The sequence below is a fragment of the Pteropus medius genome, unplaced genomic scaffold, assembly GCF_902729225.1.
Source record: "Pteropus medius unplaced genomic scaffold, Ma_sr-lr_union100, whole genome shotgun sequence".
In the NCBI taxonomy this organism is placed as follows: Eukaryota; Metazoa; Chordata; class Mammalia; order Chiroptera; family Pteropodidae; genus Pteropus; species Pteropus medius.
The window spans coordinates 7,385,630-7,404,365 of record NW_024340701.1 but is presented as its reverse complement, the minus strand read 5'-3'; the positions used below and the strand labels follow the sequence as shown (position 1 = coordinate 7,404,365).

General features: G+C 52.6%; 1 protein-coding gene across 21 annotated transcripts in view; it reads left to right on the top strand.

The window, feature by feature from the left end:
* LRP8 (LDL receptor related protein 8) overlaps positions 1-18,736 on the top strand; it is a 73,838-nt gene that overhangs the window by 18,397 nt on the left and 36,705 nt on the right. For all 21 annotated transcript variants that reach the window (XM_039886547.1, XM_039886550.1, XM_039886502.1 and 18 more), the window contains exon 3: positions 13,887-14,009. In XM_039886547.1, coding sequence (XP_039742481.1) covers positions 13,887-14,009 — 123 coding nt within the window. The remainder of the gene's footprint in view (positions 1-13,886; positions 14,010-18,736) is intronic.

Below are 18,736 nucleotides of genomic sequence, written 5' to 3'. Positions count from 1 at the left end.
GTTAGTGTCGGGTGCATGGGAGCTGAGCCTCCTTTGGTCAGAGGTGTCTTCCCCATTAATATTAATAATGGCAGTCATTAATGATAAATTACGGTGTGTCCGCCCCTTGCCAGGGCTATGCTGGATGCCCTGGGGAAAACCGAGAGGAGCGGGAGGTGGTACCAATCCTGAGAGCAGAGGTGCACCTTCCACTGCATTTATCTCTTCCTCGGAGCCCGACACGGACTGGGCACTCAGGGGACAGTTTAGTAAAGTCTCAATGGTTGAAAATACATACCTGGACCTCGCTGGTGGGAAACGTACTACCAAAGAGCACACTGCTCCCCTTCCTCCATCATTCACAGGTGGATTCCATAAACGTTACGTGTCCGCTCTGGCATGGCCTCCACTGCCTGACCTTTCCGCTCCCTTTGGCTCTATGGATCCTTCCAGAGACTCGCTAGTGAATGAAGTGGGTGGCTGTGGTCCCCTCACCCCTGTTAACTATCTTTGTGTCCTTGGGCAAATCACCTTCTCTCTCAGTACCTTGATTTCCTCATCTCTACAATAGGGTTAGTAGTCCCCACCCCAAAGGTCCTGGGAGGATTAAGTGAGGTGGTGAGCACTGGGTCAGTAATCACGCAGTAATGTTCGCTGTGATGCGTATGATGGGGTGGAGGAAATGCAGGTCTCAGAGCACCTCTGTTCTCCACACATGAATTCCCTGACAGCCCCGTGAGGGGGAATTTGTCCTATCTCCTTTGCTCATGGGGATAGTGAAGCACAGAGAGGTGGGGTGACTCACCCGGGGTCTCTCAACATGTGAGTGGCAGACTCGAACCCTCGGCTCTTGGACTCTGAGGCCTATGTGTTTACCACTGTGCCAGGGGACGAAGGGCTCAGCCCGAAAGCTCCTTTGGAATTTGAGTTGCAGAGGCTCTTGGCTTCCTGTGTTGATCTGCTGCAAGCCTCCAGCCCCCAGATCCCAAATCCCTCCTAATCCTGGGAGAGAGGCAGCCCCCTGATCCCGTCTGTCAGCAGCTCTGAGAGCCTTCCCTGGGCCTCTCACCTCCCACATGAGCAGGGAAGCGGTAGGCAAGGGCCTGGGCTGCGAGGATGGGGGATTTCCCAACTCCAGTTGAGATCTGTCACAACATTAATGTTAATTAAGCCTCGTTAATTCAGCCCTCTGCTTACGCAGAGCTCCTGACAGCAGATTATTCATAAGTGAGGCGGTAAATTTATTGCTTCGTTTTCCCAAACACTCAGCAGCAAAGAATGCACCCCTGGGAAAGGCAAAGGAAAGGCCTGGGGGGTGAGTGCTGTGTGTTTCCTGCCAGCCTGAATCACTGGGCCCTTGTGGCCCAGAGAATAAGCCTGGGTTCCCCGGGAAACCTGGGTGAAGATGGATCTTGGTCCCATCAGAGCAGGCTGCCTGGAGAAGTAGTGATCTCTCCCTCACTGAAGGTGTGTAAGTGGGAGGCAGCATACGAGTCCATCCGGACTGGCCCATCATCTTTCTACATTATCCATCTCACACGGCCAACTGCGGTGGCTCTGTGCTTAGTTTCCTTCCACAGTGCCTTGAAGTCACACAGTAAGGCTCTTAAAGGGCAAGTTTGAGTCTGGACATGAACCTCAGAACTGCAGTGCAGTCTGACGGGAGCTCTGGTGGCCTCGCAGGAATCAAGCTCCCTGTCTGCTGAGGTGCGCAGGCAGGGCCAGACAACCCTGCCAGGGGTGCCTGCCCCAAAGGAGTCTCTGCCTGTCCAGGGTCATGGGACACTCTTGGATCCAGGCTCAGGCCCACATCTTGAGCTTAGTCTCCCTTTACTAGGCTAGGCATCAACCCTCCAGATGAGGGCTCAGCCTTTCCTGGGTGCAGTGGGAGTCCTTCCCACACTGGCCCCCCAATGCCTCTCCCTAGGACTTTCTTCTCTCCTTGGCCTCAGGCTGGGCCATGCCTAGGACATTTGGAACAAACCCAGGCTCTGGGTTCCTAGAAATTTTTAAAAATTAATTAGAGCATTAAATGGTAGCCCTCTGGGAGAATCCCACCATCTGGCTATCACAGGAGAGGCAGGAAAATCTATGCATATTTGTCTGTGGTGTGTGAGTATCATATGAAGCCACCTGTGCATGTGTGGGTGTGTGGTCTGTGCACAGTGTGGCTTTTGTATCTAAGTATGTTCTGTACGTGGTGCACATCTGAGTATGTAAATGAGTGATGTGTGTCCATCTGCATGTGCCTGTGCTATGTGCATGGGCCTGAGGGTCTGCACGTCTGCCTAAATACACTTCTGTGCCCAGGCCCAGCTTTTTGGTGCAGTGAGTCAGGCTGGGCTGCATGCAGAGAGGCACATCCTCTCATCCCCTCCTGGCTGAGGAGGTGGTCACAGATGGACTGACTGCACAGAGGTGGGACAAGGATAGGTTTAGCAAGTGCATGGCTGGCCTACAGGGGCCAGGCAAGTGGGATTCTTGTCCCCTGTTTGACAGATGGGGAGACCCAGGCTCTGGGGCTCCCTGTGCAGTGCTCTTTCCACTTCAGCGGTCTGTTGCCCTGGCCAGGCTTCATGCCTTTGCCATCTTTCATGTTGTTGGATTTTCATGGCCACTCAGAGAGGTTCTTGAAAGGGTACCACCCCCATATCTCAGGGTTGCTCGGGGGGCAAGGTCAGGACTTGCACTGCAAATCTCGCATCCTTCCCATTTTGTGGAGGAGGCTGCTGGGCCTCTGGCCTGGTCCAGGGAGGTGGTGTCAGCGCAGAACTCTGGGCAGATGAATGGTCCACTGACTTGCTCTGTGACCTGGTCCCATCCTGTTCCTTTCTGAGCCTCAAGGGGTGGCTGTAAGCACTAAATGAACAGGCGTATGCAAAGGGCTTTATAAACCTCAAGGTGCAGTGGACAGATGAGGGCCTGTCTTGGAAGCGGCCCTCACATTATGATGATCAGGGCCACATGTCCCCAGGGTTCCCTGAGGAGCAGGCCAGGAGGTAGGGTCCCAGACAGAGTCTGTTGCCTTCCCCAGCCTTGCAGACTATGAACCTTTCCGAGAATCGTCTGCCTGGGTGCTGGCACTGTCCTCCGCTCCAGTCTCCTACATGTGGCTCATGGATGAACTGAAGCAGGAATGGGGCTCAGAGAGCGGTGCGACCCAGTCCTCATCCAACAAATGGAGACACTAAGGCCCAGAGAGGGTGAATGGCTTGCTTAAGGCCACACAGCAGCTCAGGGGCACAGCTGGGATCAGCTGGCCCCCAGCTCTGTTCTTGTACCTGGAGGGAAGGATGTAGGGGTGCCAACCAGCTGTAGAGAACTTGGGATCTCCAGAAGCTCCAAGCCATTTGCATGAATGAAGGATTTTTAAAGCAATGTTTTGATTACTATTTTTACTACGAATGCGGGATGATAAATATGGTTTGTATCTTGGGCTGTAAATTCTATAGATAGTAAAGACCCAAGCCTCAAGATTGCATTCATTCACTCATTTATCATACACTCCCTATGTGTTCCCTCAGTGCCCACTGCACAGACCTCATCCTACCTCCAGTGAGCTGCTAGTCTGATGGGCAGTTGCGTGAGAGCAACACAGGGTGATGAAGCTATAGCCAGAAGAGGCCTTGGATCCCACATGGGGTCACTGAAGGCTTCCCAGTGGAATGGGGGAGGGGGTCCTCCACTCCCAACACCTAAAGAATGTGAAAGGTGTACCCACCAGACACCCTGGCCTCCCAGCCTCACATGAGCTGGTACAGGCTCATTGTTCACCCAGAAATGTGCAGTAAGTACTTTCCAGCTCCACTACTTTCCCTTCCCCCACATGGCTCTCCTGGGCTTGAGCTTGCACACAAAAGTGGAGAAGAGGCCCCTGCTTCTCTAGAGGACTCTGGTTCTCTGTAGGGCTCAGGAGAGACCAGTGTGGGGGCAGGGGTGTAGATGACAGGGAATGTTGGTAGCTGGATCTTCCTGTGACCTCCACTCACCACCTGTATGCCTGGGTGGACCAGTCTTGGCTCTGCCTGCTCAGGATTATAATTATTATTGGATTAGCTGGGGACACCACTTCTGAAACAGCTTGTCCTGTGAGCATATCTGGCTGCCTAGTGACAACTCCACCTGGACCTTTTTCTCCAAGGAACAGCCCTTCTGATTTATTCATGGAGAAACCAAGTTAGGAAGAACCAGTAGGCCTGGGACCATGGCAGTCAGGCCTCCTGATGCCCTTTAATAATTGTAACCAAAACTTCCTGAGGACCTACTATGTGCAAAGCCTGGGGGTAGGGGAGCACTAAGAAAAGTTGGGAGGAACTTCCACCACTGAGTATTTTCTAAGTGCCAGACCCTATGTTGGGCACTGACATATGTTCTCTCACAGCCAACTACCCTGCAAGTCAGAATTCATCATCATAATTTTAGATGAGGGAACCACAGGCTCCTCATCAGAGAAGTCAAGTAACCTGCCTGAGGTCACACGGCTAGTAAGGGGAGAGGCCAGGATTTGAGCCCTGGTTCTTTAACTCGCTCCTGGTGGGAGGAGGGAGCCTAACATCTTCCAAACCTCTTGGCTAGGAGAAAATGTCCACTTGAAGAAAAGGCTGAGGTAGGTGAAATCATCATGGGGCAGCAGGCATGCTTACAGAATAAGCTGTTTCAGAAGTGGCTTCCCTTTTATCCAAGCTGTGGTGAGACCTATCTTGCTGGGGGAACCATGCTGACTCAGAATCTCAGGGTGATGGGCACCCTATCTGAGGGGCTCTGAGAAGTGGCAAGGGTGGCCAAGGTCTGGACTAGGATGCCAATGGGAAGTGAGGATCTGCTGGCACCTGCCCCATTCCCTCCCTCTGCTCACCTTCCACAGCCACGTCTGTCTCCTCTGCCCAGCTCTGGCCCAGAGCCTCACAGCCATCCTGCTGGGGCCCTGGATGGAGGCACTGAGCTGTGGCCCGTGGCCATTAACTCTGCCCACGCTGCCTTCCTCATGGCTGGCCTCAAATTGGCAGGTGGTCTCAGCCAGAGCCCTGAACTCCAGCTATGCAGATCATGGCCACTTCTGAAGGTCTTACCTACCTGCAGGGCTCGCCAGCACCTAGCAAGGCACACAGTAGGCCCTCTATTTGATTCTTTTGGCTTTCAGCAGCAGAGACCTGAGATTTTCCAATTAGAAAAGGGGTTCTCAGAAGCTCAGCCCTCCCAGGCTCCAACCCAGGGCACAGGACTAAGGTGTGCACTGGATAAGGGGAGGCCCTGGGGACCTCCTCAGCCCTAAGCACTTGCCAGTGGCAACACCTGGGCCTGCCTTTCCTCTCCCACTCTGGTATAGCTGTCTTCCGAGAAACAGGGAATTTTCCTTCACTCCCATCATTAGAGTACCAGGGCAAACAAATAGCCTAATCCAGATGAGTCTGGGGGCCACAATCACATTCTCTTTGGTTTTTTTTTTTTTTTATCTCTAGCAATATTGAGAAGTAATTGGTATTCCACACAGGTTAATAGAACTGCCGCCTCCTCAGTATTATGCCTTAATTTCCTTTATCGCATAGCAAGTTGGAATTAATCGCCCTTCTCCTTCCTTTTTCCCACCGAAACCTATTACCAGCCTGTCTGCTGGTTAAAGTCACTTTGTGGCAGCTCTTGGCTCCTTTCCACTTCCCTAGGAATCTTTCCGACTAGAGCCAAAGAACAAGGAGGGGTGAAAAATCCATTTGTTCGAAGATCTCCTGTTGAGAACTTATTTCTCTCCCTGTTCAAGAGGAAGGAATGTGTCCGGCCTCCAGCCGGCAGAGCTGACTGAGTCCCCTGTCACTGAGAGCATTCAAAAAGGCAGAATGGCCATATGTCAGCAGTGGGAACAGAGGTTTCCTGCACTGGTGGGTGGAAGGGGCAGGCCTTTGCCACTCCTGGAGCCTGGATTAATTCGTGATTTGAAGCTTCTAGGGCTCTCTTCTCTATCTGTGAGTTTAAGATTTTCTCTGATTTCAAAGTTGGAAAGATTCTAACATTAGGTCATTTGGCTCTAAGTATTTATAAATTGTGTGTTTTAAGATTCTCAGATTCTCTCCTGGAATTGGAGAATCTATTCTGTAATTCTAAGGCTATTTTATGATTCTGTGAGCCTCTTAAGCTGCAATCCAGAAGGCGTACCCCTAAGAGACCTACCCAGCCCTAGGAGATGGATTTCCCAATAACAGGTTTTTTCACTGCCCATTTATCACCAGGATGGCCCAGTGAGGCTTCTCCTGGAAATGCTTCTCCTACCAGCCTAATTGGTGAAAGCATTTGCATTTCCCACTTAGCCAGAGCTGCTTCCCAGCAGTGTTCAGCCACTGCTTCACGGATGGAGGATGCTCCATGGAAATTACTGCAGGGGCCAGCGCCTCGACTGCGTGTGGGGTGGAAGGAGGGGACTGCTCCATCATTCACTCTCTCGTGCCACCTGGCTTCGGGGCAGGAATGACTAACCACCTATCTTCTGCTCCCTTATCAAACCAAGTACAGGCTGTTGACTGAGGTAGTGTCTGCCTGACATGGGTTTTCAGGCCCCTCTGGCCTGGCCTCCTCAGCCCCAGCTGCAGAGTTCTGCCCACGGTGCCATGGATTTCTCACTTACAGTCAGTGGGGTGGAAGGGAGCAGAGCCCAGCGAGGCCTCCCTGTCACGCAGTGTGCTGGTGGCAGAGCTGGGCTGGAATAAGACCAGCTTTTCCTCAGCTATGGAAAAGGAGGCAGAAGAGCTTCTTCTCCTATCAGGGTCTGGTGGCAGGAAAACAGGGCCTGGAAGGTGGGGGTCCTTGGCAGGCTCCCAAGTTTGCCTGAGGTGGGGCAGAGCCGTGGACCCCTCCAGCTCAGGTGGACTGCCTGAGGTTAGGTAGGAAGGTCCCCTGGTCAGAGGAGGCTGAGTCCCCACTGGGGCTAGCAAGTGCTCCTGCCCAAGTGGAAGGGCAATGTGTGGCTAGGAGCCAGGCAGGACTCTGGCTAGCGGCTGTAGAGGGTTGCCCAGCTATACCTCCCGCCCTCTGGAGGCTTCTGCTCTGAGGATACCTTAAGTTTCCCTCTAGCTGTTTCCTTGGGACCTAAAATCCTAGTGCCAAGTGGGTGGCCCAAATCCAGGGTAGGCAGTCCTAGCCCAAAAGATGGGCAGGGCAGTGGGTGTCTTCTCTGTATACTGCCTACTCCGCTAAGCAGCACCTCATACGTGGTGCTGCTTCCTTTTGAGGTGCAGTGTTACCCGCCATGGGGTCCAGAGTGCAGATGACAGAGGGAGGGAACTTGGTCCTTTTGCAGGCACAGTAAGGGACCCCTGCTGATCTCATCCACCTCTCCCCACACCCATTTTTCCCCTACCCCCACATAGCTGTCACTGGCTCAATACCTCCTGCATCCACAAATCACTGCTACAGGAAGACCCCTTTGTCCCTCAGAGACGCTCATCTTCCCCGTGGCAACAGGGAGTTCCACATGCCCCAGTGAGGACTTGGACCTCCCTTGGTGACTGTGGGGCCAGGGTCGGGCAGTGTCTGAGAGCAGCTGGGATGTGCTGGGGCCTGAGGGAGGGACTTGGCTGTGGGAAGCCCCAGGTGACTCTTTTGGAGGGGCCGAAGGCAGCACCATGATCAACAACCCATTTGTGTCACAGAGTCACAGACCCAGAATATCAGCTGGAGAGGGTCCTTAAAGACTTGTTCACATGAGGAAACCAAGGCCCAGAGTGGGAAGAGGTCACATGGTCTGTCAGAGGTAGATATTCTTTGAGCACCCGCTTGGTGTCAGACCCTGTGGGAGGCTGTGCAAGGAGGCCACTGAGATGAAGGATATGATAAGGAAGCACTGTTACGGGACCTGGTGGACACACAGGCTGAGGACACAGCCCAATTGAAAAGCAAAAATGCCTTCAGCAGAGTAGTCCTCTCCCACTCACCACTTCATTCTTCCATCTTCTCCTCCAACCCTTCACATGTCCACCCCTCCCCCCAGCACCTGCTGCTGTTTCCTTTCCTCTTTCAGGAAGCAGAATCAAATGTCACCTGCTGATGGATGGTGGTGGCCTGAGCCCCGGAGCCTGCTGGGCAGGACAAAACCAAGAGCTGGGCCCCGCCCCCCACGCTCCGTGGGTGTCAGAACACTGTGGGAATGGTTTGTCTCTCTGGCACTGCCAAGGGCCTTGAGTGTGACTGTCAGCGTGGACTCAGAGATACAGTCCCATGCAGGAATGGAATCGGGGGCATCCACAGCTCACCGACACATCCGACTCATGCAGTAACTGTCTGGAGTCCCGTTACGAGGCCGAGGGTGAGCGGATCAGAGTGGCACAGTCATAGAATCTTGGGTTATTAGAGAGTAAGAAACTTAAACCCAAGGCAACTGTTCTAAATGTTATATTAGACCCCTGGGATCTTTAAGCTGAGGGATCTTAGGAACATCACACATCGGGGGAGGGGTCAGGATCAGGGTTTGAACCCAGAGCTGCTGGTGATAAACTGGGAACCTGGGTTTCATGGCCCCACCAGGCCTATTAGGGGGATAGTGGAGAAATAACTGATGGGGTTCCCCTCACCCTGCTTTCAGTAGTGCAGCTTCATTTTTATCTATTTTATATGCTGTGGTTTCACTTGGAAAAAGCATTCTTCTGCTTGAAAATAAAGAGTAAATTTTCTAGGCCCTGTGCTTTGCTGCAGCTCCGTGCCAGGACCCACTGCAGCCTGAGAGGGTGGCTCTGGGGGTGGGTGAGCTAGCAGACAAAGGGGGATGGGGGGGAGGGACCCCTCCAGGGAGGGAGTACAGGTTGTTCTAGGCCACTGTCTCCTCCCCCTCTCAGTCCTGCTGTGTTGTTGCTGCAGCCAGAGAATACCCTGGGTCTGTCGTCTCTTGACTGGGGTGACAGTTTAATAGTAGCTTCCTGGACTGTCATTTAAATCTGCCTGCCAGGTTAGTAGGCCAGGGGCGGGCCGGCACGCCCCCTACCCCCACCCCGGATCTTCGTTCTGCTAGCAGTGGTCGTCTTGGCAACTCATGGTCTGGCGAGCTCTGCAGAAGGGTGACCGTGGGGGGAACAGCCCTTTCATCTCCCCGACTCTGGTACGAGTGGCCCAGCTGCCTTAGAGCTAGGCTGCAGGGCCAGAGCCAGGCCACCCAGTGCTGATTCCGGCCTGGGAGAGGAAGTAGAAGCAGAGGAAGTCCCTTCTGTGCACTGGACCCCAAGGTGGAGCTTTACATCTTTCCTTTCTCAGGTTCTTTCTTACTGTCCTGGGAGGGGAGGGGATCTGCCCCAGCTGGCTCAGCAACAATGCTGAGTAGGAATCCACCTTGCCTGTGGGTCTCTGCCCTCACCAAATATTGCCTGGGGGCTTATGACATGTCTGCAGAAACCTGAAGACAGACAGAGCTGGCATCCGTCTCTCTCATTTCCTTGTCTCTCTCATTTCCCTGTCCCGTGTGGCCTGGTATGCACCCCCTTTCCTCATGCTGGCTCTTCTTTGGACATGTCCTTGCTCTGAGGACTGTGGTCTCCCCAGTGGTGTCCCCTCAGCTTCACTCTGGGCCAAGTGCTCTGTGAACACCTTCTCCTATTTTTCATAGCTTGGTGGAGCTGGTACAGAGACAGAACACTGGGTACCAGCCTCTGCTGTGTGACCATAGGCCAGTCTTTCACCTCTCTGGGCTTCATCTTCTTATGTGTAGAATGAGGGGCTTGCACTACAGTGGTGTTTCTCGGGGATGGTTTATTGGACCACTTGTTTCTTGGGAAATTAATAGATGTGACAACCAAAAAAGTCATTTCTTGGCTAAACGAGTTTGGGAAGTGCTGGAGGAAACAAAGTCAATTCGGTATCTTTACTGCAGGCTTTCTCAGGGCCTTTAGTAAGCCAGTGGGCATCATGAATCTCCAAGGGGGAAAATGATCAGTGCTGTATCCCAAACATCTGGTGAATGGCCCCCTGTTCTCTGTCCTCCCCTCTGTCTCTCTCTTCCTCTGCTAGGAAGCCCCAAAGGAAGCCTAACAGCTTGGAGCGGTGGGTTTGCTGGCTGCCCAACAGCATCCTGTGCTTTGCAGAGGCTGGGTGAATTCAGGAAGAGCCAGGCTGGGGGAGTTCAGGAAGATCCAGGCCCCCATGCTGGGCCACTGAGAGGTAGCTTTGTGTCAGGTAGGGTGAGTTGGCCCTGGGCCTGGTGGCGCACCCGGTCCGCAGCCCTGCACGGCCATTCTGCTCCACGCCCTAGACCCTGTTATCCCTCACCCTGAAATGCCCTTCATCACTCTCCTCACTCTCACTGTTAGGCTGACTCCTCTTTCTTGAACATGGTCCCCTCCTTCAGGAAGCCTTTCCGGACCCCTGGGCTGGGTCAGTTCCCCCTCCCCGACAGCTTCCTGGCCACACTGTGGGACCTGGAGTCAGAATGCCTGGGTTCAGGTGCAGCCCTCCTTTGGACATGTGCTGTGACTTTGAGCAGCCACTTCTTCAAGGCTCTGACATGACGAAGCACTGTGACTGCCAAGAAGAAGCCACACCAAGCAGCTCCACCTGGCAGTCCTGACTAATGTTTGTTTTGAAGCCCCCTGTCTGCACTGGGGCTGCAGATGAGCGTGGGTGGGGAACAACAATGTGAAGGATGCATATTGTTTCAGGGAAGGACTCCTCTGGGGGTGGAGAAGCTGGGAGGTGCTGAGTGATCATAATAATTTCACAAGATCATAGGCTCTGGGCGCAGAGAGGGCCTTAAGATTCAGTCGGCACCACACCTCCATTTCCAGTATGACTGAAAGGCCCAATGTCATGCACATAGCAGCTAGAGCTGCTGACTTCATACACCACAAACGTGCACTTTTATGCTTTTCAGTTTATGCCCTGGCACCATCCTTAGCTCATTTGTTCCTCGTAGCAACCCTGTGCGGTGAAGCAGGGATATGATCCCTGAATGCAGATGAAGAAAGTGAGGCTCAGAGAAGTTGTGTAACTTGCAAAAGGTCACACAGCCTACAAGTGGCAGAGCGGAATTCAACTGACCATGGACTGTCTGATGCTTTCCTTGGCCAGGATTCTTGTTATAAATAGCAATGCCCACTTCCTTTGTCCTGGATTTCCCATTCTCCCCCACTCTGCCCTGGGATCAGCCCCTCCCCACCACCCTCTGGAATCCTAAGTCCTTTGTGGCAGCTCATCTGTTGCCATGGCACCAGATTATGATGTCGCAGACCCTGGATGACTATGTACTGCTCCTGGACTGTGGAGTACAGGGACTCACAGAGGTGGGCATTGTCCAAGCGGCGACTGGCATGGAGAGACATGAATCCCTGGAAACAGGGAGCCACGGCCTCAAGCCCAGCTGGGGAATCACCCTGGGAGCTGGAACCATGGCTGCCAATGCCAGGAGAGGGGGGAGGGAGGGGCTGGCACGGTTTGCTCTGACAGCCTCGAAAGACTGCCCAGCCCTCATCTCTTGGCAGGACTGATGTAGCCTCTTGATGAGGGGCTGTCAGGCTCATTACACTGAACAACTCAGCACTGGGATGCTTGCTCAGATCCCCCGAGAAAGCCTTTTGCCTTTTGTCATTGTGTCGGTGCTGCATGGGAAAGCCACCATCCCCACTTGCTCAGGAAAGGAATGAACTTGCCCAGAGTCACCCAGAGAGGAGGTGGTGCCACGCCAGGATTCAGTCTCAGCTTTGACTCCAAATCCTTCGACGTGGTTACACTTTAGACAGGGCTCATCAGGGTGATTTAGTCTAGTCCCCAACCTGAAAGTGGCCATGCTGCCTCAGTTTCCCCAGGGCAGTCCTAACCTTAGCAGAGCACAAGTTGTCATATGCCCAGGTTTATTCTGCTGCACAATTTCTGGGCAACTTCAAGGGAAATACCTTGTTTATCTCTGGGCTGTGGCTGATCTGCCCCACTGCCTTGTCCTGTGCCCTTTAAGACCTGGTCACACTGCCTTTCTGGGGTCCTTATTCTTAGCCTGGTATTGCCGGGTGGCTAAGGGCCTTAGTGAAGGGAGACTAAACTTCGGTAGCTGCCACATGGAATTAAAATTCCACTTCTGCCACCTATACCCTCACCTCTTTGAACCTCAATTTCCTCTTCTATAAAATGGGATTAACAGCAGCTACCAGGGGCATCTGACTGTGAGGTCAAATTGTAGCCCTGCTCCCACCCAGATGTGACCTTGGGCATATAACCCAACACCCCTGGGCCTGGATTTTCCCATGTGTCAAGTAGGGGCATAACGGGCCCTTTGTCATGGGGTTTCCTGGTAAAGTACCTAGCACAGAGACTGGCACTCTCTTTTTTAGATGCTGAACTTCTGGTGGAAGGAACACTCTGTTAGGAAGTACCCCAGGTGCTGTGTACTTACTTTTAGATGCTTCACCAAGAGGAGGCATTGGTATCTATCACCTACAGTTACCCCTCCGCACAGAGCTCAGAGAGATGCTGCTCGGGACCCTGGGCTGGCAATCAGGAAAGCTTCTGATCCCTGCCTTGCTGTTTCTCTGGGCCAACGCTTTTCTCTCTCCAAGCCTCAGGATCCCCATCTATAGGTGGATTCTGCTTCCTCTGGTTTCTTCCAGCCCTGCACAGACAGATGTTCTTCTAGGGAAAGTGCGAAGAAACTCATCTTAGAATGCAGATATACTATAAGGATTCCACTGAAAAGAAAGGCAGAAATGGAATGGATGCGGGACAGTCTGTGACTTTCCCCAAGTCCCTGCCAGGCTGCTGAGGGCAGGGGGAGCAGTCACATGGCTCCAGAGGCAGTCAGAGAGCCTATGGGAGGATGTACGTAATCCAAGGCTGGCCACTGGGAAGGAGTTTCTGGAGAGAAGGGGAGCCCCACCCTGGAGGTATGCAAGCAGAGGCTGGACAGCTACGTTTCCACCGGGCTCAGTGCCCCTACTGAGAGTGACCCCGAGTTCGGTCCTGTGCTGAATGTAACATAGTCCCTACACAGGAGGGACAGGGAGGAGAGCAAACCATGTTGGTGGTCCCTGTGTTCTTGTCCCAGTTACGCTACCAGCTGTTGAGATCTCAGCCTTCTACATACGCTCCCTGTGAAGGAACAGAACACCCCATTTCCTTTGCTTCTAATTAAGACATGAACCATAAAAACAGCAATAGCTGCTACCTACCAAACCTGCTATGTGCCAGGCTCTCAGCTGCGTGTTCTTCATACATTGTAACTTCTTATTATTCCTCCTCAGAGCCTTTTGTTTCCTTCCCATCACACAGATAAGAAAACAGAGGCTCAGGGGTTAAGTAACAACCCCAAGGTCAGACAGATAGAAAGAGGCAGAGCTGGTATTCAACTCTCCCACCTCCCATGTGGAGACCTCCCTGTCCAGACTGGAAGCACCTTAGGGGCAGAAACTGATGTAGGTGTCTTGCCCAGTAGATTGTCTTTCCACCACTCTGAACCGAAGTTAACTCATTAATCTTGACACAAAATAATCATTTGCCTTTATGATTTATTATCACTAGCCCCTTGGTGCTTATGGAAGGGGCTTCGACTGTGGTCTGGTTGCGGGGAGCAGGACAGGCAGGTAAAGGGACTGAGAACTGGCTGAAGGGGCTAAAGCAGCTGCCGTAGGTGATCAGGGAAGGCTTCCTGGAGGCTATGACAGGGGAACAGGCATTCCCTTGGTAGATGGATTCTGTCACCCTTGTTTGAACTTGCATTCTGGACTTGGAGGGCCGGACAATTGTGGCACCCGTCTCCACCTGGTGCTCAGTAAATGCATATGGATGAATAAGCCTTTCTCTCCTGTCCTCTCTTCTCGGTTGGCAGAGCACGCTGTGGCCTAGTAGGGCCATGGGAGGTCAGGTGGTCCAGCACATGCTAGTCACCCACAGTCACCTGTCTCAGAAAAGCCTCCTGTGCCCGCCAGATCCCTCACACTCTTCTCCTTACCCCACAGCCAAGAAGACCTGTATGGACAGCGACTTCACCTGTGACAATGGCCACTGCATCCCTGAGCGGTGGAAGTGTGATGGCGAGGAGGAGTGTTCTGATGGCTCCGATGAGTCTGAGGCCGCTTGCAGTGAGTCCTGCCCCTTGGGCTGAGGGAGGAGGGCCTCACTCTGGGCCTCAGTTTACTTATCAGATCTTCCCTGTTGGGAGGTTGGGAGGCTCAAGTGAGGTGATCTGTCAATATAGCCCCAGACTTATGTGCTATGCCTTTGGGGGCTCCTGGCCAACAGGTGAATCTAGTAGCTGGTGTCTAGTGACCTGTTTCTGGCCTTTCTTCACAGCCCTCTTGCATGTTGGGTCCTGCTCCTACAGTACCAGGAGCTAGAAGCAGCCTTTTCCAGCCTTCTGCCCAGAAGTAGCGATAGCACATCCTCTAGGCCTCCCCTCTATTTTTCGAAGACTCCAATCATCATTCTGATAGTATTAATGACAGCTGGTGCTTATAAAGCATGTACTATGTGCCAGGCACTGTGCTAAGCTCTTGTTATACATTAATTCATCTTATCCCTGCAGCTGCCTCAGGTACTGTCACTTTCTGAATTTTGCAAAGGCAGACATCTGAGGTTCAGAGAGGTTTAGTGACCTGCCCAAGGCTACCCAGCCAGGACTTTAAGGCCTCAGCTCTTTCAACTGCCCTAGACAAGCTGAGCCCAGGAGCCTCAGCCTCCATGGCAGGCTGAGTGGCAGCAGAGGCAGCCAGGGGTAAGGCAGAAAGGCCAGAGCCTAGCCCCAGGCCCACCTCCATACTCAGTGCTTTGTCTCTCTGTGATTTCTTTCCCAGGCCTAATCCTCAAAGCAAACTTACACCCCGCAGGTCATTCCATGACATTTGTTAAATTAAAAAGGAAATGAGAAGGGGGTGGGGAAGGACCCAGTGGTCCCAGGGGCAGCACTTCAGCCAAGTGAGCCTGAGACAAAAGGCTGGCAGGGGGATTTGGGGTGGGGGAAGCACGTGGAGGATGGTGGGGCTGGCAGAGACCTGCGAGTAGCAGTCCCAGGTCCTTGTTAGGGGTCACAGTTGCCCCAGAGGCAGAGATGGGGACAATGAAGGCCAGAGTCCCATCTAGGGCTGCGCCTGGTGATAACTGGGTTTCCTTGTCTCCTAGCAACAGAGCTACCAGTCTCTGCATGAGAGAAAGAGAAAGGGAGGGGAGAGAGAGAGAGGGAGGGAGGGAGGGAGGGGCCCGGGAGGAGGAGAGAGACAGAGAGCGCGTGAGCCCTGACTTAGGCCTAAGAAACAGGGGGCCCCCTTGTTTCTTTGCATTGCTGCCCTTGCCTTCTCTGCCATGCCACAGGCCCTAGCTTTTATCTACCCCATCAAGTAGCTAAACCCAGTGCTGTCCTGGAGGTGCCTGGGTAGGGGGCAGCTAGTGCTTTATCCTGAGCTTCAAAAGGAACAAAGTCCAGCCACGCCCACTGTGACTCATCCTCATGGCAACCTTAGATGTGGGGTAGGGGGGATGGATCCCCATTTAGAGAGAAGGAAACTGAGTCTGGAACAGGTTCTGCCACTTGCCCAAGGCTACCCAACTAACGAGGGGCAGAGTTGTGTGCAGCCTGGTGTGTGTGTTTGGGGAGGGGATCTATAGCCACAGGGGGCTTTTCCGCCATTGTAGTCAGTCAGCTCAGTGGTCCGGATGACACTGTAGCAGTTACCCTGAACACTGGGGGCAGAAAGGGAGGAAAGGGGACCCTCGTCACAGTTATTCGGGGATCTATCCCGCTGCCTGAGAGCTGTGCTCCCGCTTCTCCCCGCATCTCTCTTTATGTTGGTGCCCCTTTCGTCTTCCTCCTGTCCCCACCCTGCAGGGTCCTGCCCACCCCTGCTTTCTTGGTCAGCTTCTTTTCCCTGCCTGCCCCTTTCTCATCCTCCCTCTTGAAGTCTCTCCCCTCCCTGCCCTGCCCTATGTTTCCCTGTCTGTCTCCCTTTCGCCCATCTGCACTTGCTGACTTCCCATCCTCAGGGCTATGCAGGGGCCCTCTGGCCTCACTCTTCCATGTCTCTCAGGCCCATTTTGAGCCCAGCTCTGAGGCACTGTTATTTGACAGCCAACTGGAGGTCTAGAGAAGTTGAGGGCCTTGCTTCCAAGACACAGGGGTTGTTCCTGGCTGGTCTGCCTCCCATGACAACAGACAGACTCCACAAGCAATTGGGAGGCCTAGTTCTCTGGGTTCTTCCAGTGATCTGTTATGAGGTCCTGTATACTTTTCTGCCCCTCTCTGGGCCCGGTTTCTAACTTTCCAGAATTCCTAAGGCTATGATTCTAAGATTCCTGAACTCTTAGGATTCTGAGACCCTCTTCCTCTCTTGCCTATACCCAGCTGGGACACAAGGCCCAGGATCCCACTTCCCATAAAGAGTTACATCGTCAGGGGTGGGCAAAGCCTGTGGGTGGGGAGGACTGCCTGGAGGAGGTTAGCCAGGGTGGGACCTTGAGGGTCTAGCAGAATTGGGGGCAGCAAGACCTAGTAGCAGGCTTGCTCACAGCTTCCTGACTGAATGAAAATCTGGCAGCTAACATGCTGCCCATTTAATTGATGTTGCTATAGCAACCGTCACAGCCTACCAGGTTTCTGGAGACTGTGCCAGCTCCCAGGATACAGTCCCCTCCCCATTCTCAAAGAAAGGTTATAGGCGATAGTAAAGTGTAGTGGGTTTGGCGTTTGATATATTTGGGTTCAGGTACCCTAACCTGTGAGACCTCAGACAAATTGCCTAATCTCCCTGAGCCTCACTCTATTCATCTGAAAAATGGGGTCATGGTACCGGTCTTATAGGGGATGTGAGGATCAAATGAAAAAAATTGCATGCACAGTGTCAGTACTGGAGTAATTGGCAGTGTTATTTTTATTATTCTATTCGACTTCAGGCCCTTTCTTGGACATATACCAATTAAAAATCTTAGAATAGTATAAGTGAGTGGGGAGAGGGAATTACATTTAGAAGGAAAGGGATTTGGGAGCAGATCTTCATTCTTGTGTTCCCCCACTATGTCATCTGCCCCTACCTGGCTAGGGTTCCTCCCAGCTCCGTTTCCTTCTGGTTCTGGATTCTGTGTCTATCAAATATAGCCAGGAGTCACAGTAGGAAAGCCCAGGACATTTGCCTAATGCAAGCAGCATTTCAGCTCTAATTATAGTTTACTTGATTGGGGACGGCTTCTGACCTACCTTCAGGCATCTGTTGGGGGAGGGAGTGAGGCTGGAGAGATTGGTTCAAGGTGAATGAGTTATAATTCTGGCTGCTGCTTATTGAAAATGGGATTTTATTCACGTATCTTAGAAACTTTCCACCTAGAAGGGAACCTCACCGATACACCAAATGTACCTTCCTATTATAGACCAGGAAGTGGATGAAAGCCTAGAGATTTTCTGAGATCACCCAGCAGGTTAGGAGCTGACCTAGCTACAAGTGTTCCGCCTGACCTGGTGTGAAGGAGCGTCGTCTAACTGCCCCATTCTGTACGATGGACGGTCCCATGCCATGCTTCCTGGGGCAGGAGCTGGACCCTGATAGTTCCCACTGCCTGAGCTCTGGTCCACTTGGAGGTCGTCTGCCCCTGAGCCTCCCATGACCTGACACTGCGGACGTGCTCACTCAATAAGCAGCCGTCAAGCACTTTCATTCTTTTATTCAACAGACATTTCCTTTTTTATTAATTTGTGAACTTATGAATTAAAGAAAGTACCCATGGGTTTGAGTTTCTGGGGCAGGATTTTCTGTGAATTTATCAATGCCTACAGCCACTTTAGGATGCAGTGTCAGGCCCTTGGCAACTGTACAGGATTCCTGATGTCTGTGACAGTGAGTTCTTCACTCCTACCTCTCAAAACCTGGGGATACTTGGATAGCAGGCTGAAAACATCCCTTAGGCATCCAACTCAGAGAGAGACAGGGACAGACAGAAAAACAGAGAGAGAGAGATTGAAAGAGAGAGAGGTACAAATTCTGGGATGGGGACTACTTCACGGTGGTCCATGCGGACTGTGAAAACATGGATCTCCAGGAGTGAGACCAGGGCCCTCCCAGCCCTTTGCATTTGCAGTTCATGACATAAAACAAGAGCAATTGTTTCCTGAGCTCCGAGTTTGCTCTAGGCTCTGAGTGTAGGGATTGCCATGTTTCCCCATTTAAACCACCTACCAACTATAGGAGATTATGTAACCCCATTTTCAGATGAGAGGAGCCAGGGTGTAGAAAGGTTAAGTGACTTGCAGAAGGATGACCTTCATGTTAGTTAATAAGATTTGGACCTAGGTCTGTCCAACTCCAAAACCCATGCTCTGTCTTCTGCATCGTGCTGCCTGGAGCCTTTGGCTTCAGTCATCTTGAAAGTAGACATCGGAGATGGCCATCTGCCATCTTGCAGACCCTGCCTGAGCAGAGGCCTGGTGAGCCTCCTTCCTCCAGTGACCACTTTTGATCCCAGAGATGCCAAAGAGACTGACAGGGCGGAGAGAGGGTTTGGACTGGTGGGGCCTGCCTTTCTCGTGTGCAGTGGTTAAGTGCAATAAGACAAGCAGTGTAACTGGAATCAAGACCCAGAATGGAAGTCCAGCTCTACCCTTCACTGCAAGACTTTGAGCAAAGAACTTACCCTATCTGGGCTTTGGTATCCTCATTAGTAAAATGAAGGTAGTGATAGTACCCACCTCATAAGGAGGTAATGTACGTCAGTACCTAACGTACCCAGACCAACATCCCAGCGCTAAGCCTTGCCCAGGAGCCCTGAGAGTGAGGTTCATCCGGCTTTGGGGAAGAGCTGCATCACAACAGAGGCAGTGAGGTTCCAGGAG